Source organism: Phaenicophaeus curvirostris, chromosome Z (genome assembly GCF_032191515.1).
Source record: "Phaenicophaeus curvirostris isolate KB17595 chromosome Z, BPBGC_Pcur_1.0, whole genome shotgun sequence".
Classification (NCBI taxonomy): domain Eukaryota; kingdom Metazoa; phylum Chordata; class Aves; order Cuculiformes; family Cuculidae; genus Phaenicophaeus; species Phaenicophaeus curvirostris.
The window spans coordinates 24,978,357-25,004,348 of NC_091431.1; the positions used below are offsets into that span (position 1 = coordinate 24,978,357).

The 25,992-nt window shown below is 41.0% G+C and overlaps 1 protein-coding gene across 4 annotated transcripts in view; it reads left to right on the top strand.

Annotated features, from left to right (window-relative positions):
- NTRK2 (neurotrophic receptor tyrosine kinase 2) overlaps nucleotides 1-25,992 on the top strand; it is a 215,489-nt gene that overhangs the window by 122,441 nt on the left and 67,056 nt on the right. The window contains exon 15 of one of the 4 annotated variants that reach the window (XM_069880275.1): nucleotides 18,146-18,457. The exons of the other annotated variants lie outside the window; for them this stretch is intronic. Within the exon in view, the coding sequence (XP_069736376.1) occupies nucleotides 18,146-18,156 (11 nt within the window). The 3' untranslated portion in view covers nucleotides 18,157-18,457. Of the gene's footprint in view, nucleotides 1-18,145; nucleotides 18,458-25,992 lie in introns of those variants that run through there. 4 annotated transcript variants of the gene reach the window in all.

A 25,992-nucleotide genomic window follows, 5' to 3' on the forward strand; every position in this document is an offset into this window, starting at 1 on the left:
GAAACTGCATGCAGATCATATTGCAGTCTTCACCGACGTTGAAGAAGTACATCTGTGGTGAGTAGCAAGCTGAGTTTCTTCTGCCATCAGTGATATAGACAGTGAGATCAAGTGCACCCTCAGCAAGTTTGTAAGTGACATCAAGCTGAGAGGTGTAGTTGTCACACCAGGAGGATGGGATGTTGTCCAGAGGAATCTAGACAAGCTGGAGACATAGGCCTGTGTGAAGCTCATGAGATTTAACAAGGCCAAGTGCAAGGTCCTACACCTGGGTTGGGGCAATCCATGTTTCAATACAGGATGGGGGACAACATGATTGAGAACAGCCCTGCGGAGAAGGACTTGGGGCTCTTAGTTGATGAGAAGCTGGACATAAGTTGGTGATGTATGCTTACAGCCCAGAAGACACCATATCCTGGCATGCATTAAAAGAAGCAAGAAGCGTGGCCAGCAGGTTAAGGGAGGTGATTCTGCCCCTCTACTCTGCTCCAATGAGACCCCACCTGGAGTACTGTGTCCACAACATCAGAAGAATATGGAACTGTTGGAATGGGTCCAGAGGAGGGCCACAAAGATGATCAGAGGGCTAGAGCACCTCTGATATGAGAACAGGGTGAGAACATTTGTTTTATTCAGATTAGAGAAGAGAAGGCTCTGGGGAGACCTTACACCAGCCTTCCAGTACTTGAAGGGGACCTACGAGAAAGCTAGGGAAGGACTTATTCAAAGGGAAAGTAGTGATAGGACAGGGGGCAATGGCTTTAAATTGGAAGGGGGAAGATTTAGATTAGATATTAGGAAAAAATTCTATACAATGAAGGTGGTGAGACACTGGAACCAGTTGCCCAGGCAGGCTATGGATGTTTCCTTCCTGGAAGTGTTCAGGGCTGGGTCAGATGGGGCCTTGAGCAGTCTGGTCTAGTGGTGGTGATCTTTAAGGTCTTTCCGACCCAAGCCATTCTATGAGTCTGATTCTTTTTTGTTATCTTCATAAGCCATATTCTGAATGGTCTGTAGATAACCCTTTCTGAATACACTGTGACAAGCTCCATGGCAAAGTATTAGAAATTTATGTGTTTAAAAGAAAATTGCAATCAATTTTGTTTGATATTCCATCGCTTTAACAGTAAAATGGTACTTTTACTACTGAATAACTAAATCGCCGGGACTGATGCCTTCTAAAGAGTCAGTCTCAGGCTAAAAGTTACACCACTTTCTTCCTCTTGAGAGATAACTTTCAAGGTGGGAAAAGCACACTGATGAAGTCCAAAGACTTGTTGACTTGAGGGGTCAGGTTCCTGTTGTCACTCACAAAGACTGAATTACTGTCCCAGGGTTTGGCACAAATTCTCATCTGTACCTTTAGTTGACATAACAGTAGAAAATTAGTCTTTATCTTCCAGCTGGCTGATATTTCCCTCTCCCAACTGTTCATAATCTGAACTACCCATTTTCCTTGCCAGAAAACCCAGTGATGCTACTTCAGCACCTGTCTGTCTGACACCCTATTCCAACAGTCCTGGCTTTTCCTTTGCCTGCTGTGTATCCTTGTTTGCTGTTGGCTGGTGGGCTCATCTGCCACTCCAATATCTTGAATATTTCCACCTTGAAAGTTTACAGATTGTGGTGCACAGACATGTTTCAGATGCATACCAGACTTTTTGGTTCCTTTTTGTGTGAAATCAAAAGTTGTTTCCTCTTTGACAGTATATGTCCAACAGTGACAACTCTGATTTCAGATGCATGAGAGTCCACAATCTGGATATGGTGAAATGCTCTTTGTTCTTAAGTCATTGTAAACCAAGTTGTACTGTGTTAGCATGAACCCACAAACCTCTTGCCTGGGAATTACCAGTAGTGTTAAATTATTGCTACTGAAAAATTGTAGTGGGGTAGCATCACTAGGATGGATGGGCAAACCTTGCAAAGATTTTTGTTACCTGAAATCAACTGGGTGATGTAATATCTTGGGGACATAGTTGCTAACCATTGCTAGATAGTTAGCCTTATTAGTTTTCTGAGCTGGCACAACCCCTAAGCTATTTATATTTTCATTAATGTCATGGTATTTGAACAATTAGTCTTCTACATCTCTTCATAGAAACTGTAGTTGTTAAATTTGCCAACTGAGCCTACTAGACCTGTTGAAATTGGATGGAAAGAATATAGCCATTTTCCCCTTGAAGAGCTTCCTTCATTCATCACTTAGATTGCAGCCCAGGGCTTGAATATATCAGCCCATTACTTTTACATTTTGGTGATTAATGGTGAAAATGCCATCAGTAGATAACATTGCAGTGTTGTTAGTAACATGAAAAAAACCTGAGGAGAGGGCATGCATAAAACATCAATGGAAGTGCCCAGGTTGAGACTCCCAGTGTAGAACTTGAATAAGAAGCTGCCTGCAGGTGGTTTGCAGATTCTGGGAATCAGATTGTTCTCTGCATTTCACCCCAGTAACCCCCACCCCTAAACCACAAAGTCACCGTGGATGTTTGGGTGCAACTGAAAGGAAGGCTGGAGCTTTGTGCCTTCATGGAGAGGCTTGTAAGCTCCAGGTTTCAGGCCCAGTAGGTGGAGAAATAGCAGCTGCACTGACATCAGTTTGTACTTCCCATCTAATCTGTCCTTGCAACTCACTCAATTTCGTCCTAAAGATATTATCAACGATGGAAAATGGCACATTGGGTAGGCCTGCTGATTAGTCAGGGGGTGGTTTGGTGGCAAGATATTTTCAGTGGTTGGCCACACATAGAGCCATTGAGTTTCAGATTATGTGGTGTGGATTGTGGCTTTCACATGGGAAATCTGGGTGTATCCATGAGATAATAGTTCATCTATATTTCTGCAGTTTGGGATTATTTTCCTTCAAGTATCGGGGTGTGACTGTGCAGTTTGGATAATAATTGTTGTACTTCCAGTTGGCTTCTGTTAGAGAGAGTCTGCAGCTGATTACAAGTTGGTAGAAATAATTTTTATAGATTAAGTTTGTTGTTTTGGTGATCTGAAAAAACTACAGTCCATAGCTCCAGTTCCACAGTAAAATTGTTAATTGTGTGTGCAATGCTCATTTGGAAGGCAGAAGTTTTGAGAGTATCCTTCTTCTATTTCATTTTGAACACTGAACTTTTCAGTGTTCAGTTGTTACACTATTTAGTTAAAGGTGATCTCAGCCTTTTTCTGACTTTCCTTGTTCTTTATTTAGAGTTTTCTTTTTAACATGTACTTAGGCAGGTTTTCGTTGTCCCCATTAGGTAGGAACATTGCTGAAATGCTCTGTGTCAGTCCTCTGCCTTCTTGAATGACATTTCAGGGATAAAATAAATAGGAATGTTATTCTTACCATTTTATCATGACTACTTCAATAGTGGAGTTTTCTTTTAAAAGCCATAGGTCTTGTAGACCAGTGATAATGTCAGATTTAATTTCAGAATGAAAAAAAAACATGAAGAAAAGCTTGAGAATATGAGCCAGACCCCAGAAGGCTGGGGAAACAGAAAAAAAAAATCTAAATGTGTTTTTTCTTCTGTTTATTACATTGTGATTGTTTTAAAACTCAATTTTATTATTTGGGAGAATTTAAGCATGGTGCAGCATGTGATGGTGCAGAGCTGTCCCTGCTGTGCTAGCCTGGAAGACAGCCCTGGCATGGCTGCCACAGAGAGCAAAAGGGACCATTCAGATACTAGGATTTCCTCTCCCCGGGTGTTTGTGGAAGGGTGCAACTACTTGTAGGTCAATACCTAGTTGCTTCTGTAGCTCTGACCACTCACATCATGTGAGACAGGCTGCTTTGTCTTGGTTTTAGAGTAGGCAGACAGCCTTCTCCCCTAACCTGTGGTTTACTAGCAATGGGCCACTTGATTTGAAAAAAGTAGTCATCTGTATTTCCAGGATTGGTACAACAGAAGGAGGGGTTGTGGTCACTTGGTGTGTGTTTCTTAGGCATCCTTGCTCCAGGAGTCCTGCTGCAGAGCCTGGCCCCAGTGCTTGTGTTTCCTTGCTGGATACATGGTATCTCACTGCAGATCTGGGATGTGAGAATCTGGTGATATGAAAGTTGCAGGCAAAAAGGAATATTCACCAAGATAGCCTCAGTGCTGCAGGGATCTGCCAGGCTTCTGACTCAGTGCAGCACATGTGTTCATTTCCATGTGCTGCTCATCCTGTACATGCTGTGTCCTGTAGGAAGCAGCAATTTGCAATAAGTAGACAATCTCCATTTGAATTTATTTCCCACTTAACAGATCATGGCGTGCTCCAGGTTCTATCGGTCATCCTACACTCTCCTACAGTTTTGAGGAGTAAGGGTAGTTTTTGACACACATTACAGGGTAAAAAATAGACTGAGTTGTTCCCTGTGCACAGAAGGGGCTCCCAAGAGAAACGCTGCCAGCATTTGCATCTCTTTTGAAAGGCTTTTATATCTGAGTGACCACAAAAGAAAGGCTGCTGTAGTGGTTTCTTAGCCAGCTAAGCCCTAGGCCTGGGGATTTTCAGATGAACTCCTGAAGTTCATAGAGCTGAAGATTTATAAGCAGCTCATTTTACTATAAAAGACATCGTGACCTTGAAAGCCAGAATGCAGAGGAGCAAAACTGATCAATCTTAGTGAAATACAGACTGGAAGGAGAAACCTTACTGTTCCAGCTGAACTTGCCAGTGTTGACACTCATTGGTAGTTGGGATTTAGACTGGGCAGCTTAACAAGGCTCTTGTTTAGAGATCTTCATATGCTGAAAACCAAAAAAATTTAGATGCTGAAAGCCAAACATGAACAAGTTTGACATTACAGGTAGGGATATAAATATTTACCACTTCCCCTGATCCTATTGTGTGCTTTACCCTGGAGATATTTTATTGCCTAGGTAAATGTATAAGAGAGAAGTTGACTGAATATGGAGATGATTGATGACAACCAACATGGCATCACTAAGGGTAAATTGTGGCTGACAAATTTGATGGCTTTCTACAATGGGACTATAGCATTTATAGATGGGAAGAGTAACTAATATAGTCTACCTGGTCTTGCGCTAAGCACAAGTGAAATTAAACACATGTGCAAGCATTCTCTGCAATTAGGATACTAGTCCAAATCAAGGAAGTCAACATGGTGCTTTTTTAGTAGGTGTAATCTTGGTGGCATTGGCTACACTCAGTTTGTCATTTGACCATATATTTGTATCAGAAATACATATGCTATTTTGGCACCAAAATATGTAGCTAGATCAGTAGTATTTAAATGACAAGTAGCACCATTAATATTGTAATGATTGAATTATGCCTTTCAGCATCTGCTGCATACTTAGTTCTATAGATGTTGATTTTATATAGGGAAACCTGTGTATGTATGTAAAAGTGTAATGTGAATTATGTGATGGAGGTTAAATGAGTAGTACTAATATTTAAGCAGAATGGGAAAAAAGTAGTCCATTGTGAAATCTTCTTGTCATGAGCCTAAACATGTGAGCAGGATTGGGCCTTGGATAAAAATAAGAAATTTTAAGTCTAATAAATACTAAAGTACAAGAAAATCATAAGTAAATCAATTAACTTTGTAGCTGAAATTATTTTATGAACCCTTCTTCTAATTTTCTTGAGTTCATTACCAAGCAAGTATTTCATTATTAAGAAACATGAGCCTGTAAAATGCAGTTAGCCCTCAGCACAAGTTCATCCAAAGATCAAATTTAGGAGAAAATTATTTGCAATACCATTGTTCAGAATAAGCATCAGTTAAGATGGGGTAGTATTTGTTATAGTTTCAGGATGACCAGGGTTGCTTTTCAGCTATGTATAGCATCCTCACAGTTCTCACCTGCAGTTGTCTCTGAGAAATTTCCTCTATCGGTGCTTTGAGACTGAATTCTGCAAGTGGTTTAGGAGTTTGTGTCCTGGAGGAGACCATGTGGTTGGCTTTGCAAGTTTGCAGATCTGCCCTGTGCAGAGAGGCCCCTAAGAGCAATGGGTTATGTTATGCCTGGAGCCATAATTGCAGAAGAGTCTATGGCCCACTGTAAACATATGCATGCCCCATCTCTTGATGTGTTTCTGTGTATGAATTAAGGTGTATTGGCTTGCATGGCAGCCCATGCAGTTTACCTGCTCTGCCCTTCTCTTTCTTGCCTCATTTGTACTGGCTATCAGATTTTGTGAGGGAGTTGCTTCCCACAGTGCATATCACCAATGATGTATCCACATGGCTGGGATGCAGAAAGCTTGTGCTCTTACCCCTGCCTTGTCCTCCTCCACAAGGAGGAGTGCTTATCAGCTTTTCTGAGGTAGCTAAACTCCTAGGTGTTTTCTGTTCTGTGGTGTCTGCAGCTTGATCGTCATTCTGTCTTGAGGAATGTTTCTCAGCAAAAATACCAGCAAGGTTCATAAGGTCCAAGTACCTTTGATTCGATTTCGACATGGTTTTGTTGGGAGCTACTCATTGTCTCAGGCTTAGCTGCATGAGAGTTATGGGCATAGAGCAGGCAAGCAGAAATTAGGACCTAAGAGCCATATTAAATTTTGTCAGAGATAGAAGTGGCAGTGTTGGTAATAAACTGAAATACTCTGTAATATTTTTCAAATAATTTGTTAAGTGTTAACTTGTTAATTAACTCTCAACAGGCTTCTCATATTCTACAACAGCACTTGGGGAACAGTGATAAGACTTTTTTTTCTAACTGGAGGCGTTTAATTAGCAGAGATGTTTTAGTTTATATTCTGTATAATAAAATACCTGAGACCAACATTTTTGACGCTTTTGAAAAATATGATTGTGCAGAGAGAAAATTGCAGGAACATGCTTCTGTCTTTAATTAACACAAATAAAAACCCACCCATTGAAACATATCTTTATGATTATTTCTTAAAGCCCTCCCTTTCTCGCTTTCCCTTAAGCTAGTTTTATTTTGGTTTGTTGTTTTTTTGCAAGAGCATCTTTCTTCACCAGCTGCTGTCTCTGCCAAGCATGTGAAAGGGACTTCTGCTTAGTAGGACTAGGAGGGAGAGACAGGCAACCCTTGAGCTTAGTAGTTCCCAGGCTGTGAGAATTGGTATGAATTTCTTAGCCTGTGGTTGAGTAGGACATTCCACAGAGAGCCGGTTATCACTCTTCAAAGGCCATAATGTGGATTAAGTCATGAGGCATGCAGATCTGGTATGAAGTGAACACTTGCTTGGTTTTATCTCTAGTCCATCGATGTCCATTGTAATTGAAGACTATTATTTGCAGATTGCAAGGGAGTCACTGTGACTGAAGTATAAAAACGCCTGCAGGGGAAAAAAGTTTCAAATAACCTAAGTCAAGACCCTGCAATGAGGTCTGAAACTGTTAAAGTTCTGTTGATGAAAAGTTGTGCAGTACCTCTGACTAGCGACTTGCTCATTAGCTTTTGGAGGCAATTAAACATTTAAATGGAAAACATATTGCATGGGGGTATTGTTTGCATTTAGCAAAAATATGTGGTGTATGCATACCAATTATCACCTGTTTCTCTAAATTGCAGTGTATCTCTCTATAACTAATAATCTCTCCAGAGATTTTTCTTTTTAGTATCTGCATTTGGGGAATCAAAATTCCATTTTCAGATGTCAGCTAGGCACATGAAAGGAGCATCTCAAAGGCATTCAGGTGCTACATCAAGAACTAACTGGTTTTCTAAAAAGCCCCTGAACAGCTTGGAAGGGTAAAGCCAATAGAAATCAGAGAGTTAGTCAGCTTAGTACTTTGAACAATTCCAGTAAATACTGGCTGCTGGAAACTCTGTTGGAAGTCAGTAATTGTACTGGTCACAGGGTGCAGGAAAAGTCTTTCAATCTCCAAAAGGTTCCCTTAAGCAGCACTGAGTTGTACTGGAGGGTTGGAGTCAGAGTTAAGGAGGTAGGAAGTGAAGCTGTCTTTACAACTGCACTTCCTTCCCCTCTTCCCTCCTCTCATTGTGGTTTGTTTCCCATAGCACTGGAAAGAAAGAACGGAAAATGAAGTGGGTTTCTCTTTGATATGGTTATTTATTCCTAAAACTGGATAGTGAGAAGCCAAATCTAACTTCAAACAATCTCCAAGTTGCATCATTTTGAGGGAAATACATATTTGACAGAATTTTCAACTGCTGTTATGATTAATTCTTTGAGCTACAGTTTCAATTAGGAACTTTCTGAACTGAAACCATTCCCACACAGCTTCTTTCATTTCTGAATGTTGCTTAGGATTTGTTTAGATTTGATTTCTTAGGCTGTCTTTCAAAGATGTCCTCTCATTTTTGGTGCCCATAGTTTGGAAGGCTGGTGGCTGCCTTAACAAGTGAAAAGGCTGAAAACAATACCTTTCAAGGGCAACATGTCCTACAAAAAGTAGGGAGGAACAGAAAAGGGGAAAAACGAATGGAAAAGAAACAAAAGAACCTCAGCCTCAGCCTTTGACAAAGAAAGGTCCATAGATGACTGACTTGCTCTGAGTGCTTGTGCAAGAAGACATGATTTATCTTGTCCCTGTTCTATTCACATCAGAAGAAAAACAACTGTTTTGTGGTATTTGCAGTCTCCACTCAAGAGGCTGTTATGACTGGAATAGCAATGGAGTTGCCTCTAGACAGAAATGCATTGACCAGCACTGTGTGGGAAAACTTGAAAAGCTCCTTCTTGGCAAGGCAAAAGCTTATGGGCTCATTCTTCATCCTCTGCTTTAGAAGTGGAAGCACCCTGTTACATAGAGTTGCTCTTTCTAGGACTATCTGTGTTGTCCAGTGCTTGCGATGCTTTCATCTGTGAAGTTCATTTCACATAGAATCAGAGAGTCACTAGGTTGGAAAAGACCCACAGGATCATTGAGTCCAACCCTTCTTATCAATCACTAAACCATGCCCCTCAGCACCTCATCTACCTGTCCTTTAAACACCTCCAGGGAAGGTGATTCAACCACCTCCCTGGGCAGCCTGTTCCAGTGTCCAGTGACCCTTTCCATAAAATTTTTTTCCTGATGTCAAGCCTGAACGTCCTCTGGTGGAGATTGAGGCCATTCCCTCTTGTCCTGTCCCCCGTCACCTGGGAGATGAGGGCAGCTCCCTCCTCTCTACAACTTCCTTTCAGGTAGTTGTAGAGAGCAATAAGGTCTCCCCCTCAGCCTCCTCTTCTCCAGGCTAAACAACCCCAGCTCTCTCAGCCATTCCTCATAAGGCCTGTTCTCCAGCTCCCTTCACCAGCTTTGTCACTCTTCTCTGGATTCACTCCAGAGCCTCAACATCCTTCTTGTGGTGAGGGGCCCAGAACTGAACCCAGGATTCAAGGAGCAGTCTCACCAGTGCCGAGTACAGAGGGAGAATAACCTTCCTTGCCCTGCTGGTCACACCATTTCTGATCCAAGCCAAGATGCCATTGGCCTTCTTGGCCACCTGGGCACACTGCTGGCTCATGTTCAGTCACTGTCAACCAGCACCCCCAGGTCCCTCTCCTCCAGGCAGCTTTCCAGCCAGACTTCTCCTAGTCTGTAGCACTGCGCAGGGTTGTTGTGCCCCAAGTGCAGGACCTGGCATTTGGCCTTGTTAAACATCATGCCATTGGACTCAGCCCAGCAGTCCAGCCTGTTCAGATCCCTTTGCAGAGTCTCCCTACCTTCCACCAGATCAACACTCCCACCTAGCTTAGTGTCGTGAGCAAACTTGCTAAGGGCACCCTCAATGCCTTCATCCAGGTCATTGATAAAGACATTGAAGAGGGCTGGACCCAGCACTGAGCCCTGGGGAACCCCACTTGTCACTGGCCTCCAGCTGGATTCAACTCCGTTTACCACCACTCTGTGGGCCTGGCCATCCAACCAGTTTTCCACCCAGGAGAGCGTTCACCTGTCCAGGCCAGAGACTGACAGTTTCCAAAGCAGAATGCTGTGAGAAACTGTGTCAAAGGCTTTACTGATGTCCAGGAAGATACATCCACAGCCTTTCCCGTTATCCAGTAGGCAGGTCACTTTGTCATAGAAGGCGATCAGGTTAGTTTGGCAAGACCTGCCTTTTGTGAACCCATGTTGACTGGGCCTCATCACCCTGTTCTCTTGCATGTGCTTCATGATAGCACTCAAGATCACCTGCTCCATGACTTTCCCTGGCACTGAGGTCAGACTGACAGGCCTGTAGTTCCATGGATCCTCCCTGCGACCCTTCCTGTAGATGGGCACAACATCAGCCAGCCTCCAGTCCAGTGGAACTTCCCCAGTCTTCCAGGACTGCTGGAAGATGATGGAAAGGGGTTTGGCCAGCACATCCACTGGCTCCTTCAATACTCTTGGGTGGATCCAAGAGTATTGATCCATCCGGCCCTATAGACTTGTGGGTGTCTAGCTGGGCAAGCAAGTCTCTAACCACCTTCTCATGGATAATGGCACTCCTGGGTGTGTACACAGAGGGAACAACTTTCCTATTAAAGACTGAGGCAAAGAAGGCATTATGTACCTCAGCCTTGTCCTCATCCCCTGTCACTGTTGTTCCTTCTGCATCCAATAGGGACTAAATATTCTCCCTAGTCCTCCTTTAATTGTTAATGTATTTATAGAAAGATTTTTTGTTATCTTTCACTGACTTGGCCAATCTGATTTCTAGTTGGGCCTTAGTCCTCCTGATATTTTCTCTGCAGGATCTCACTTCCTCCCTGTAGTCCACCCAGGACACCCGTCCCTTCTTCCAAAGCTCATATACATTCTTCTTCTTTTTCATGTGCCTCAAGTTCTCCCTACTCGACCAAGATGGTTTATTTCCTCGCCGGCTCCTTTTCCAGAACATGGGTATGGCTTTCTCCTGAGCTGCTAGGATTTCCTTTTTGAAAAGTTCCCAGCCTTCATGGGCTCTCTTGCCCTTAAGGACTGTCTCCCATGGGACTTTCCCAAATGGCTTTCTTAACAGTCCACAGTCTGCTCTCTGGAAGTTTAATGTAACTGTTCAGCTAATCCCCGTCCTCACCTCACGTAGAACTCACCTCACCTATCATCTCATGATCGCTTTGACCCTGACATCCTCCAACCATTACATCCCCAGCAAGGCCTTCTCTGTTGACAAACAGCAGGTCCAGGAAGGCACCTTCCCTTGTCGGTTCACTCACCAGTTGTGTGAGGAAGTTGTCTTACACACACTCCAGTAACCTCTTTGACTGCTTCCTTTCTGCTGTATTGTACTTCCATCTGGAAGATTGAAATCTCCCACAAGGATAAGAGGCTTCTCCCAGTTGTTTATAGAAGAGCTCATCCTCACTTCAATGTGATGTGCACAAAGGTGCTGTATCATTAGGTGACAGGAAACTGTGTCTCATTGTTCATTGTGTTCTCATTGTACAGCAATGCCATTCCTGTCTATGTGGATGGTAATTTCTCACCTCATTTTGCATACCATATCTGCTCGGTTTGGGAATGGACATACTGCTGAAGTGGATCTCAGTAGTAGCTTTTCTGGTACCTGATAGTGACTGATACTGTACCTATTAAAAAAGTTTCTTCAAGCAAGTATCTATAATAAACCTTAAGGAGTGTATTTCTTTCAAGTATTCAAAACATAGAAATTGACTTATGGTCTATGACATTAAGATTCATAGCTTTTTTTAAATACTAGCCCTGTCTAATGAATCAGCAGATATTCCCTGTATGGTGTATTGCAGCTTCCCTGACTAATATTAACATGTTTATATCATCCTGTAGCCAAAACCCTCAGGACCAGGAGAGCAGAGAAAACAGATCAGAAGCAGCTAAAAGAGCAGAGGCTCACTGCTTGCCAGCAGCCACAGTCATTGCTGCAGAATGCTAACACTTATCTGTCCCAGCAGGCAATGATGGGAAACAGTGTTAGCATTATCAGAGGTGTATTAGTGTCCTGCACCCAATATAATGACTGGGGTGAGCCTTTGGTACTGCCCTGAGGGCTCTGAACCCCCACTGCATTCACAGTGTCCATGAAGAAGGGACTGCTGCCCACCCCTCTGCAGCAAGGAAAATGCAGTGAGAAGTTTACCATCCTTCAGCTCCTGCAGCCCATGACTGACTGCAGGTGTAAACTGCTTTTGACTTCAAGTTGTGTCAATTCTCTGGCAGCCACCAAGGAGGCTGGATTTGAGGGCTAGCCCACTTCAGCTGCCACAGACAGCCCCAGCAGGCACCAGATGTGAAACCCCAAACCTCTGCACTCCATGCAGCTTTGCAGGAAGGGTCTTTTCAGTCTTATGCCTAACCCTAAGAGAAGACATCAGATGCTTATTTTCAGTGAGGTATAGTTTCAAACACAGTAAATCACAGTTCTCATCCTGAAGATGTAGTGTAGGAAAAGACTTATGCTTCAAATTCACATAGTCCTTCTTGGAGAACATATTTCCCTTTTGTCTTACCTTTTGCTTCTGTAGAGGAAGGAACAAGCCTTTTGCTTTCCTTGCAGATGCAGTAAACCCTTCTGAAAGTTTATCTGAATTCAGCTGTTTGCAGCAATCCTTATTTTATTAGAAGGTGACTGTTTCCCAACTCATTGAAGTCTTTTGCGTTATTCATTCTGATGCAGCATGTTTCCTTATGGGAGTTAGTTCCACACATTTATCACAATGCTATGTTGCACTTTAAGATTACAATTTTTTATCTCTTTTAATGGCAATAGTTTAAAGAAATTGTACCACGCTAAGGAGTCAACACAGTTCCTAATAAAGTGTGTCTTTCAGAAATGAGGAAGAAGAGAGAAATTTCAACTTTTCTTTGCAGAGATAGCTTTCCTCTAGAGGCCCAATCCAGAATTGACTTCCCATTTAAGCAATGTAAGTTCTTCCATCCTATTGATCTCTGTGTGTTTTGGGCTTGGTATCTACATCAGAAACAGGACTGTGGTAAATGGTGACATTAAACAAGCTGTTAAGAGATTTATCTTGGACTGGAAATTTTTCTTGACTGCAAGATAGGGTAATTTAAAGATAGAACAAAGCATGCAGGCATTCATTGCTTCCACAGAAGACAGCTTTGCCATCTCAAGTTTGCAACTTATGTTTATTGACAGAATATGTACACAGAAATATTTGGAGCACTTTCTATGGGAAAAGCACCGAAAAGCATTGGGCATTTTTCTTAATAATGGAGAGAAAGTGTACAGATAAATCTTTGAACTTTATATGTTTTACTCTAGTCTTGGGACGGACTCTCTGCCTGAGTATGCATTATTTATTTTCCATCATATATAAAAGGCTATACCTGCCCACACTGAATTCTTGACGTCGTCAGACCAGTCATGCCATCCAAATGTCCATAAATGCTTTTAAGAAACATTTTGTTAGCTTTCTCTGGCCTTTCATTATGGGCATACTATATACAAACATACATGTTATAATCCGTGGTATTCGTTAGTTAAACCATCTCAAGAGCTGTCTCCCTGAAACTTTGATTCTCTGATGGCTGTGGACAAAGACTTTGCTGAGAGATATTTGAATGACTGAGAGACTAGTGTCTGCCCTATGATAAAAAATATGGCAAAAGATGGCAGAAAAGCTGTCAGAATAGTCCTCTGAATTTCTGTCCACTTTCAGAGGGACTTTTTAGGTATCTCCCTCAAAAATAGAAGACAAATTCAGAAAAGTGCTAAGAACAAAGCTGCTGCAGAAACATATCATGATGTCAGGATATTTAATGTTTAAGAAAGAAGGGCAATTATTTAAATGAAAATGGAGTCTAAGGAAAGATAGAAATCCTGGATTTAAATCTTACCTAAATCTCCACAGTCTTACAATAAGAAAAGAAAATATCAGTTTACAAGGTTGTGTATAAATCCTCTGTGGCCACAAGCTTCCCATCATTCCCTGTGCTGCTTTCTGCTAGCAGATCCTTAGAAGCTGTGTCAGAGCTGGGCTGGACTTGGAGTTTTGCATAGCATGTTAATTCTCTGGCTAATCAGGCTAAGGAGGCCATAGATCAAAGCCTACTTGAACACATTCAAGTTAAAACCAGCAACGGCTGTTTTCTTTGTAGCTCAGATTCTGTGATGGAACAAGCTTTATCTAACCTTATCTGTGACAAACCTCATGGTCTCTCACAAGAGTATATTTAGAATTAGCTTTTGGGTTGTTGCTTTTAAGTAAACTAACGAGCCTTTTAATACTGTGCAAGCTAAGCATTTCTGCCTCCTGATACACTTGACTTATTGAGGTTCTCGGTCTGTAGATGTCTGCAAGCTGTAGATGACTAAATAAAATTCCACTTTTGAGCAGCTAGTACTACATCTGAGGGTTTGATTCACAAGAGACAAAAGCTTCTTCTCCCCTCCTCTTCAGCCCAATGAAATGTGGTGAAGCAAAGCATCGGGGAAAAAAATAGTGTAAAGGCTTATCAATTGCACACTGTATCCCTGAATGCAAAAAATATGGAGTATACTAATATATGCAGTCTCTTAATGTGGTGCTTTCTTATAGCAAGGTTACTGAACAAAGGAGAGGCAATGCATATTCTTTCACATTTTGCTTACCCTTAATAGGCAGCTGCTCTGTATGAACAGATTTTACTATATGTTCTCAGGCTTTGCTGCAGAGAATACACTCATGTTGCAGGCATAGAGAAAATATCTTACATCTAGGTGTTGTTTAAACCAGCAAGCATGTTGTTAGGGGTGTCACTGTTCTTACACGGCATCATAAATACAAACTATGAGACACAATTACTAATAAAACCCATTAGATGGGACTAAGACAACAGCTCAAAATGGAAGCAGATAAATCGTGCTCAGACAATAGGGAAACTGCAGGGTAAATACAAAAGCCCACAATTTGCATGTATCTAAGCAGTAACCATAGAGGGCTCCAGTAAGAAGTGAAACCCTATGAGACAGTGATGTGTAAAATCTCCCTCTCCCAGGTGAAGAGGAGGAAGGGGAAGATGAAGGACAAAACAGGGAAATAAAAGATAAGAAAGATAAAAGAGCAGGCCTTTTGGTCATTTTCTCCAATTAAGCCAATATTTTGCAGTTTTACTGTTTGAAAGTTCAAGCAATTAAATTCACTATCTGGATTTTGCTCTCCCTGACAGCATGACTTCAGAATTTGGATTCAGGGAGCAAAAGGATTTAGGCAAGCAGGCTTTGCTTTGTATACATTACCTGACTTGTTAAAAGCATCCGTGTTTGATTAAGGATCTTTTTAATTACCTTTCACTAGGCTGTGTTCATCGAGCTTTCTCTCTTTTCTCCATTTCATCCTGACAGCCAACTAATTGAGTATCTGGGTCAAATTGGGAAGTGAATTTTATGCATATTCTTCTAGAGACTCAGTAAAGAGAGCTGGAGGTCCTCATGGCAGAGTCTTGTATCTGCAGCTTTAACCATTTGTTGATTTGGTTTTCTAGCTTTTAAACAAATATTTATTGCCTTTCTAGATGTTCAGTAGGCAAGTCCTCTTGAATCCCTGATGGCATTTCATAATGATCATAATTATAAAATGTCTTATATCTTTGGGGAGTGTGAAAGGATCAAGAGTACAAGACAGCTGAGGAACTAAAAGCACTTCTGGGTCACTGTTTATTTCTGTACCCTACCCTTCTGTGCTCCCCACCTCTAGACTGTGGCTGCTACTTGTGCTGCTGGAGATATGAGGAGAAAGATTATTAAGGTGCTGTGGTAAAAGAAACATAAGAGCAGTGCTTGTGGTTATCAGAGGGACTGGATATTTAAGAGACATCATGATTTGCATTGGTTACTGAAAAGCAGAGGAGCCATTCTATGGATTTAATTTGTATGAGGAATGTTAATATAATAGCATCAGCCTTACTGAAGATGAGGTGGCCCATCATAATCGAAATGATGGGATCTAGCACAAAAATATTGCCTTATGCAAAACATGCTCTTCCAAAGGATTTGTCCATTGACGGGTATTTGCTGTGGCACAGGAATCAAGATTATAATTTCGTTCAGTGAGGGAGATGTTTTCTAAGAAATTACTTTTAACTCGCAGCATTCAGGTCAGCATGTAAAGTTTGTAAAGCCGGTTGTATTCAGATCTTGGGGTTTGGTTGAAACTTCTATAACTTCTATAACTTCATTAGATCTTCCTTACAACTTTGCCATGCTTAAACATGAGTTTTAAATTCCATTCTCTGCATCCTTTTCACTTGCATCTTATTCTTACTGGATAAGTTTCTCAGGAGTCAGATTTGGTAGCCTCTGTAAGAAAAGGATGATTGTCAGTGGAGCAAAGGGCTGATGTGCAGGCATCCTATATAGGCTTCTGTATAACACTGGCATCTAATTCTTCGTCTGATGGTAGGCTTGAAAGAGTGGTTCCTCTACCATAATACAAAGTAAGAGAGGAAGTTGGTAGTTCCTTTACCATGTTGTACAAGAATAATGTAGCCTTTACTGAATTATTCCATCTTCAATACAACTATTCCCCCTCTGAAGTTCCAGAATAGCTGAGATTTTGAATACACAGAAGTAAAGCTGTTCAAAAGTAGAATTTTCCTCCCATGGGAGATTTCAGTATTTTAAAATTACTTTCTGCTTTAAAATCAGCATGTAATTTAAAGCAGAGGGCACTTGATTCAATATTGTCTCAATTTTCAAATTGAAATGTTGAAATGGAAAAATGTGCATCTTTGATAAAATTTAAATAATTTGGTATTTTAAAGTGGAAAGTTTATTTGGTGAAATATTTCAAAATTATGGGTAAGGTTTTTTTTTTTCTTGGTGTTTGGAGAGAGGGTGGGTAAAGTTGTTTTCCATTCTGGAATGTTGAATTTGATTCATTGTTTTTGAAAGCCAAACAGATAACTGAAAATCAACATTTTCCTGCTGCTGAATCTTGAAAACTTTATTCCACACCATTAACATTTTTCAGTCAATTTTTTTGGCTAGCTTTATGCTGAAGTCACTGCTTTGTAAATCAAAATTTTGACTGTCCTGACTTGTGTTCAATTCATATTTTGCATGTGTTTTCTTTCATTCTTACACCATAAATTTTTTTGTTGAACTGGTCTGGGAAGGGGAGGGACTTTAAAAGAAAAAAAGTGTTTGTAACTGTAAGTGGTGTCCAACAACTCCAAAACTTCTGGATTAAAGGGTGAAGCTCCACTGAAGTCAATGGAGTTCTAAATATTGGCACCAGCAGAAAATTTGTCCCGTGGAGTGCAGTTGCATTGTCACATTTAAAATGCTCTTCATTCTCATGATAGGCATTACTAAGGGCATCCCTTTTTAAGAACTTATGCATTTATTATTTTCAAAACCCATTTCATGAGAGAGGTCAAAAGCTCTTCTCACCACCATAGGGAGCCCATGGGAATTTCAGCATTCTGAAGTACAGCAGATATCCAACTGGATTAAAACGTTAATGCCTTTTTTTTGTTTTGTTTTGATTTGTTTTTAAACCATGCTTTGGTTTTGTCATGAATAAAAAGTGGCAAAATCTAATTATTTTTTGATTGGAAGGAAAAACATTCCAGCAGGAAAAATGTCACATTAAAATCAGATTGCTTCCAACTAATCTGTAGAAGAAATTCCCCTAGTGAAAAGGCTCTATCCCTGATTGATTTGTATCACTAGTGTGATGCTGTAATACCATTTTTATACTGTGTTTCTGGCAATTTTGGTAATATCTATGCAGAACGCAGATCTTCTCTAAAAGAAAATGTTTTCTCTTGCTTGGCTGTACAGCAAAGCTGGAGTTTTCCCTCCTTGCCTATGTTGATATCTTGCCTTAAGAGCAAAGAACAATGCAATCATTTATTGTTATTTGCGTGCATTACTTTAAAGCCCCAAGGTCCAAACAAGACCTCACTGTGCAAAGCACTGTGGGACTCTGCAGCTGCAAATAACTCCAGCCTTAAGAGCTTTTGGGCTATGGCTCCGCTCCTGTAACCTGGAGCTAGTTAGTTGACCTGTGGGCAGGTTACAGACCTGGGGCTTCACACGCAAGATGAAGAATGAGGGAAAAATGCTTTGTTGTCCTGCCTGCACAAGCAGGGAGTCCCAGGGATTAAAACCCTTGCCCCAGGGTCACGCAGGAAATCTGTGACTGGCCCTGAGGTAGAAGCCAGGTCTCCTGCATGGCACCCTCGGCCCCTGCCCCATTCATCGCTCTTCGTCAGTGTCATGTTGGCCTCCAGCGCAGAAACTTCTACCCGAGGAATTTTCCATTGAGTTCTGCTGCTGATGAGTTTCTTTCTCACCAATAGGTGGAAACTGACAGCCCGGTTTCTCAGGTGACACAAGGAACGGTTCTGCCATCCCAAATGAGGCAGGAAAAACATCACGCAGAACAAGGAATTTTCCATAAGAAACTGTACCATAGCAACTGAAAAAGACGTTGAAGCACATTACACTTTCTCAGCTTGTTGCAACCTGTGCTTTGATGCAACAGGACATCAGAAAATTGAAGACTTGGGTTTTTTTGTTTTTCTTTTCCTCTCTTATTTCTTTGGCCAGGAGAGTGATTGCTTTATCTGGTTCTGCTTGATCACAATGAATTTATTGCGAAATTGTGTAACCTTTCCACATCTGCCTTCATAGTCTGTGCCAGAGCCTGTGTTCTGGCATGTGTTGCCATGCTATAGCTGGGGAGGGTGAGGGAATTTCATCTACAAACTTCTATAGGAAATCACAAACTTTAGAAATTGTAAGGTAACTAACCAAACTGGGATGCAGAAATATTTCCAGGAGGCCGGCAGCTGTGTAATATGTGGCATCAAAATAAAGCTGAGTCACTAAGAAGTAGTGATAAATAAAGTAGCAAAAGTTTCCATCTTTTTTTGTCAGCATACCCCGATGTGGTTATCTAGAGTAACAGAAAAGAACATCACTGTGCATAAATAGGTGGCTGTGACATCAGTTTGGATATGGATGAATTATGGCTCTACTAGGGATAGCATTTAAATAAAATACTGTATAAAATCTTTAAGAGAAGTCTTTGCAAGGCAGATATTTATTTTGTTCCTGAGCAGCTGTAACAGGCTGTTCAGGATGAAGAAATATAAATTGACAAGACCTGACTGAGAAAAGAGGAGAAAATCTGATTAGCATTACTAATCAATTGAGATCTGGAGGTTCCCTTTCTTTTGAACTAGAACGTTTCAGTCATCTTCCTTTTTTTTTTTTTTTAGAGTAGAGTTCATGCTGCATCCTGCCTATATTTAATGTCTCCCTTGTGTCTCTTCTCAAGCCTGTCAGCAGTTCAGTCTTGTACTTCTCACTGGAGACAATAAACTCCATGGTATGGAAGATCCTTCTCTTCTGTGCATCTATGGATTTGAATTACTGAGTGGAAGGCTGCAGAATATAGCACATTTGCTATGTATATGCTGTCTTTTCATTCAGACTCACAATCTGTCCAGTTTCTGAGGTATTTCTGAGGCAAGATGTACCTCCTTTCTGTGAGACTGCTTGTTTCAGTGACAAGCATTTCACTGATTTTAGGAAGCTGTATCAGACTCCTGCAGAGTTGAGCTCAAACTAAAAACACTGTACTGGAGCAGACATTGTCACAGCTGTCCTTAACTAGGGCTTTCGGCAAGGTCCATATGTGAAAGTGCATAATTTTGTGTGCAGTAGCAGGGATAATGCAGGTTCTTGAATGACTTGCTCCTACCTACTGTAGCTAGCTTTCAACTTCCTTAATTATGGGAAAAAATACCTTTTAAAATAGTTTCAAGAAGAGACTTTCCCCAATGATGTTCTTTGAATGCTTAGCTAGAGTAGTCCTCATTAGGAGGCAATTTACTATTTTCTCCATTTTCCACATCAGCTGGCATTTCTGATGCCTGGTTGACACAATGTGAAGGAAAATAATTTCAGTAGCTCCTGTTCAGAAATATTTATTTGTTTACATTTTTGAATTTGTGGAAAGAGAGCTAGAGTAAGTAGTTTTGAAGTGCTGATTGTGGTACGTTAATACCCCGAGGGCCTCTTTATTTTTGTGCCGATGGCACATAGAAGACTGTAAACTAACAACATATAGACTGGAGTAAACAAAGAATTAGGACAGTTAGCTAAGGAACAGCCTCACATTTTCTTTTGTTCATTCCAAGTTTTTTTTTTTTCTTTGTCTTCAATTAAAGGGTGCTATGGGCTTCTTAATTGCTTTCTTCAGCAGCTTCTCTTTGTGACTATTTATCTAGAAAGACTCCACTTCAGTTTCCCAGTTTACATTCTGTGAGTTAGAGCAGGATTAACAGACGAGGTAACACTGAAGGCAATGCAAGAGAAACAGTGTTGTTGTAAAGTCTTTCTTCAGAATGTATTTTTTCCTTTCCACTTGTTTTTATTTTTCACTGTGTTATAATGCACTTAAAGGCCAGAATCTGAAAAAATAAAAGAAAGTATTGATTGCAGCTAAGTCCACATCTGGAGCGTTTCCATTGAGATTTTGAAATTAAGAAATTGGTAGGGAGGAGTTTGGACCATTGTTTTCAAAATGTACCAAATAAGAACTATGATAAATACAAAACTTACCCTTCATCGCTCTGTGACTCTGCCCAACTAGAAATTAATTAATATTTTAACCCATCCCCCCATTATGAAACAACTAGGTAAGCGTTTCTGGCCATATTTTCTGTTTGGGGCAAACAGTCATAAAGGGATTCATTCAGCAGGATCCTCGTAAAAGTTGTTTGCCAAAGCACTGGTGACAAATAACTTTTTAACTCCTTGTTTGCGTGTGTGTAGATTTCAGAAGCAAATGATGTTGCCTCACTGTAATTTCTCTGTAAGGAAAGATGCAAATTGGTAATGGTTGTTTTTGCGGTTAGAGCCTGTTATATTCTTGGAACATGTGGCTGAGTTACCATTCTCATATTGAAGAAAATGTTACAACAAGGGGAGAATAAATGTGGCAGAAGCAACAGTGAAAGCAGCACACCAGCCCATACGCTAGTTGAGAGGTGTACTTGGAAAAACATTGGAAAAACTAACCAATAAATCTTGAAATTAGTTTATAAATACTTATGTTAGCTTCTGATCCTTCCTTTCCTTAAAATGCTGACCAGAAGGGCAGGCTAGAAACACAGAGTCCTGAAAATTACTTGAAGACCATTTTGTGGATGTTGGGACTACCAAAAGGCAAAGTAACCCTCCAGCTCTGCAACAGACTTCAGACAAGTCCCTCCTAAAAGCAGGTCTGTATTTGCCCTCCTGCTGGTGGTGGTCTTGCAGGAGGCAGCAGTTAATTAAGGCTGCTTGTAAAGTGGTCTGTTAACCTGCCCTGGAGATACCTTGTCTATAGGGCTAACGTTAGTGCTTTCTGTACCTCAGTGTTTTAGTTAAGTGCAGATGGTGTGCATATCAACAGACAACACGCATTTCCTTAACTGCATGTGCCAGTTCTGAACAACTTGAGACAAAAATTGAGACAGCTGTTTCACTGGTAAAAATACAAATTATGATGACTTTTAATATTTCCTTCACCAATAAGTATGTGGGGGATTCTGCCGTTACAATTCAACAAATGTAGCAGCTGTTTGTGTTGCTTACTGCTGCTCAAAATGCTTTCCAAGTATATGAGTATGTAGGCAGCTGATGTTTATTGCACTGAGAGAGATCTTTAACTTCAGAAATAAGGGGATAAAAAAACCTATGTTTTGCCTGTCTTTGTTCTGTGCAGACTACAGTTCCTGTAAATATCATGATGTACAGTACCTGGAATTAAACTTCTTTGCTTTTTAAAAGCAACAGTCATATAGATGTTAGGTGAGAAGAGAACTTTTCTTGTCCATGCATTCTTGGTTTCTTGCAAAGACTGTCAGGGTTACATCTGCATTCCCTTCAGTCTACAACAGATATTACAGCAGATTCAACTGTAAGTACTTTCCAAATGTGAAGAGTGCAGAGGAGAAAGGTGGCTATGATTTATGGTGACATCTATTAAGCTTTTACAGAATATCATACGTGTATACTAGCTATCACCATAAAATTAACTGTTACTAATTGGTCAGAGCTGCCAACCCAGTCTGCTTATGAGTGTAATACTCTTATTTAGGTCATGTTCATTATACTGACGTCGTATGTCAGATCCTGAATAAAGTTCATTCTGCCATTTCTGCTGTTCTTCTTCTTGTTTGCCCTGCTATGTGTATGTGCTGCCATCAGCAAGAGTTCACATCTTGGCAAAGACTGGATTTGTGTGCTTTGGGAAATACACATCTCAGGTAGCTGCCCAGTGGCCACTTCTCCAGCAGCAGAGGGGCTGTGGGAAGGCATCTTTCAATTGAATCATGCCTGGTGTTTTCCTCTTTCTTGGAAACTGACTGGAACAAAATGTTCAAAGCTCTTTCCTCCTCCCTTGCTGTCTTTCTGTCTTTTACTTCCATGCCTAAAAAGGCTGTGACTGGCTCCATTATTATGTGATAAATCAACCAGTAAGCTTCTATGCATTTTGCTGCATTTGGGCAGCTCCTGTTCCTTAGTGACAGCTGCTTGGCTCAGCACACTGTAATTATCAACTCAAAACCAAGATGCTTTTAGGTGCTGAAAGCATATTGGCAGAGACTGAACTTGTCCTCAGCCATGTCATGGGCCACAGCTTTATGTGATCGCGTTTAGTGGGTGGTTGGTTGTGTTGTTGCTGTTGGTGCTGGGGCTCGCACTGTTTGTTATCACAATGGACCCTGTGGGAAGCTGTCGTTGCCATAAAGGAGTACAGGTTTTTGTTTTTCATTAGCTGCTGACATATCATATAGTTAACTTTTGATTAATGTATCTGTATTCATTCTCTTTTTCTAAAATAAAGCTTTATTGATACATGGGAGGGGATTTATACATGTTAGTGAATGTTTAGGAAGCCCTTATTTAAACAGATGTCTGAAGATAAGCTTGCTGAGAAACGGACTGGTTAGTCTGTAGTGGAACTGAGGCACTTTTTGCTCCTACTTTAAGCCTACCTCTATTTGGCATGGTGACTGAGCAGCTGGTGCCTAGCTGCCTGCAGCTGGAGAATCATGAAGAGCAAGGCATTGCCTACCTTTCCACAACCACGGAGCTGTATGGAGTATGGCATTGCATCTGATCCACTAAAGGGCAAGTGGCTCTGGGCTGTATGTTGTGCAGACCATTACAATGGACTATGCATAGCTGAAATTATTGTTTCTTCACCAAACTTGTCTTAGCAAAGAAGGACTCCTCCTCCTTACTTATCTGAAATATAGAGAAACATAAATTCAACAGACAGATAACACAGTCCAGATCTCAAGTGAGTGAAAGGAGATTTCTCATATTCTGTGCTGTTAACTCTATGTGTTAGTTTTCCTGTTACATAAAAATAACATGCAGATCCAAGAGAGGAGAAGAGAAAATGCGTAACATTTTTTTGCAAGACAGATAATCTGGGAATGTCCTGCTGTTCCCATTGTCAAGCCACACCTCTTTTCTCACTGTATCCATGAGGAAAGGTGTGTTTTCTGTCAGGACAATTAGAATAGGCCCCTATCGTGCTGCTGTTAAAAAAAGGCTTTGAAGTCTTGTGAAAAGTGGGCTACATTTTAGTGTAATTTACAGAGTAGTTCCAAGTTGGAGCACCACTGTTTGCTTAAGCAAAGCTCAATGCAGAAGGCGTGACACAGTCTCATTTGAATCCTTATATCCCCTTCCCTGTAACCTGGGGAGTCTGTCAGACCCTGGAGAATGATGAGAAGTCACCCAGGCTGTAGAAACCTCATTACCATTACCCATGGAACAGTTTGTGTTGTTATTGTACAACAAACATATCCCTTACTGTCTTAGTCCTGCAGAGGATGCAGGGCTGAAGAAGTAGGTCAGCAGAGAAGGTGACATGGTCTACAATAAGCAGCTTTTAAGCTTGAAAAATGAAGCATATGTTGGTTCATCTGGAAAAAGAGGAAGATTTTTTTTCCAGTGTATATGCAATAAGACAAAATAAAAGTAATCTTTTCTTTGAAGTTGTTGAGAATCTGATCCTGAAAAACTCTCAACATGTTTAGTCTTGCAAACCCTTCATGACTTAATTGGGTGGCCTGTAAATGAGAATTCATAGGACTTTTGTTCAAAGCTAGTGCAATGTAGTAATCTTTTGACTGCTTTGTGGCTTCAATAGAAGTATCTGGCACAGCCCAGCAGTAAAGACAAACGTTCTGGGTGTAGTTGCATTCATATCCTGAGAGTTACAACTGTGTTTCTTACCCATAAGAACTGGGATTCTGAAACTATAACGGGGGCAAGGGGAAAATGCCCTATGGGAACAGAAGCCTCTGTAGATGGCATGCCCTAGCAAAGCGTTGTGCCAGCCTGTCAGTGAAATGAAAGCAGAGCAACAAACGCCTCACCATGGACGGATGCAGAAATGCTGAAGAACAGCATGGCTGTAAAAGAGAGTAACCTCTTTGTCAGGTCTGTTCACCTTTTATGATTGTTTTGCTCATCTGTTCTGTTGCATGGGGCTTTGGGGCAGTATAATGGTTAGTGCTAACCCCTTCTGCATCCCTGGAGGACAGAGGGCAAACTGAGGTTCTTTGCTTTTTCAGTCCATAGGAAGACTCAAGACTTGTTTTCTCTGCTTCCTGGTGGTTTTGTTGCTCAGTCAATAGTACAGGGATCTGATCAAAGAACAAAGAAATTTTTTCTTTTGTTTGTTTGCACTGCCTGCTGTCTTTTGTCTTTCTGTGCATCCTCCTAAGAGATAACCAAACCTGTAGCTTTTCTCTGTTTTTAAAGGCTGCTTAGAGCAAAACCCAGGAAAGGGAGCAGTACACAAAGAATCACAAAGCCTGTATAGCAGCAAACCCCTAAGTGTGTGCAGTTAAAGAAGCAGAGGCTGAACCTCTCTCTAGGGGAGGAGTTTACTTCAGTTGGCCCAAAGCAAGTAAAATATGGGCATGTGTAAGAGTCAGCTTTCCTCATGGGAAGCCACCAAGTGTGCTGCTGCCTGATAGAACTGTAAAAAGCACTCTGAAGCAGGACAAAAATTCTTAGGAAAACCATAAACTATATGCTTAAAAATAATATATGAAAGTCTGGATTCTGTTATGCTCCTTCGATGTTTTCACTGTTGTTCCCTATTCTTTCTATGCACAATTAACTGCAACAGGACAGACCTACCCCTTTTACATGGCAGATCAGATACTGTGCTCTTTTTTTAGTAAAATAGTTCAGCAAAAGGTAAAAATCAAGTCTGTGCTTTTTTTTTATAATGGGATAGAACTTGGGACTGTAAGCTAAGCATATGGTTTATTCCTTCACAGGCTTGAAAGCCTCATTTACTCTTCGTATTTCCTTTTGAAAGGCTGCCAGCAAAACCCTTCTGTCCTCCCTTATACTGACGTACAAAGTTATTTCCTTTTAAAATGAGAAGAGAAAATACAAAACAAGAAACCTACATTATAAACAGGGCGCTCTCCTTTGGATTTCACCTTTATACGTACTTAGGCCAAGCTTGAGTATGGCTCAGTCTCTGAATGCATGGTGTTTTTCTTTCAGGTCCTTCTCAAACTGACATCCTAGGATACTTTTGAGACTATGCCTGTTTCTGAAAACAGAGATAGAAAAGAGTTAATACTTTGAAGACAGTATGTTTATTAGCCTCTCATGCCTGCAAGTGGCTATTATATGTGATATGCTACATGATACTTCTTCATCCGTTGCTGAGTGCTTCTCTTTCTGCACCACAGAAGATCCCTAAAGATCACTGTCATGCTGAGGGCAAAGGCTTCCTGGTCTGAGCTGAGAGAAGGGTGGTGGTGAGACCATTGTCTCCAGTTAACTTAAATGTGGAAGATGGACCAGATTTGCTACGATTAAATAGTAATAGCAGAGGTTTTATGCAGGAACGCACACACAATAGCCTTTAAGTTTTACCATCATTAGTTTTTTGGGAGATTTTGGCATTTATGAATTAGGTGTATACACATTTGCAAAGGCAATGTTTGGTCAAAATTCCAGTACAGTTTTCTGCTTAGGGTTGATTTACCATACTGTGCTGAAAAACTGTTAGTAGGCTAATAGCAGCAGAGAAAGAGAAGCACAGAGCCACTAGTATCTTCTATTTATTGTGAGCATAGAGCGCCAAATTTAGCTTTCAGTT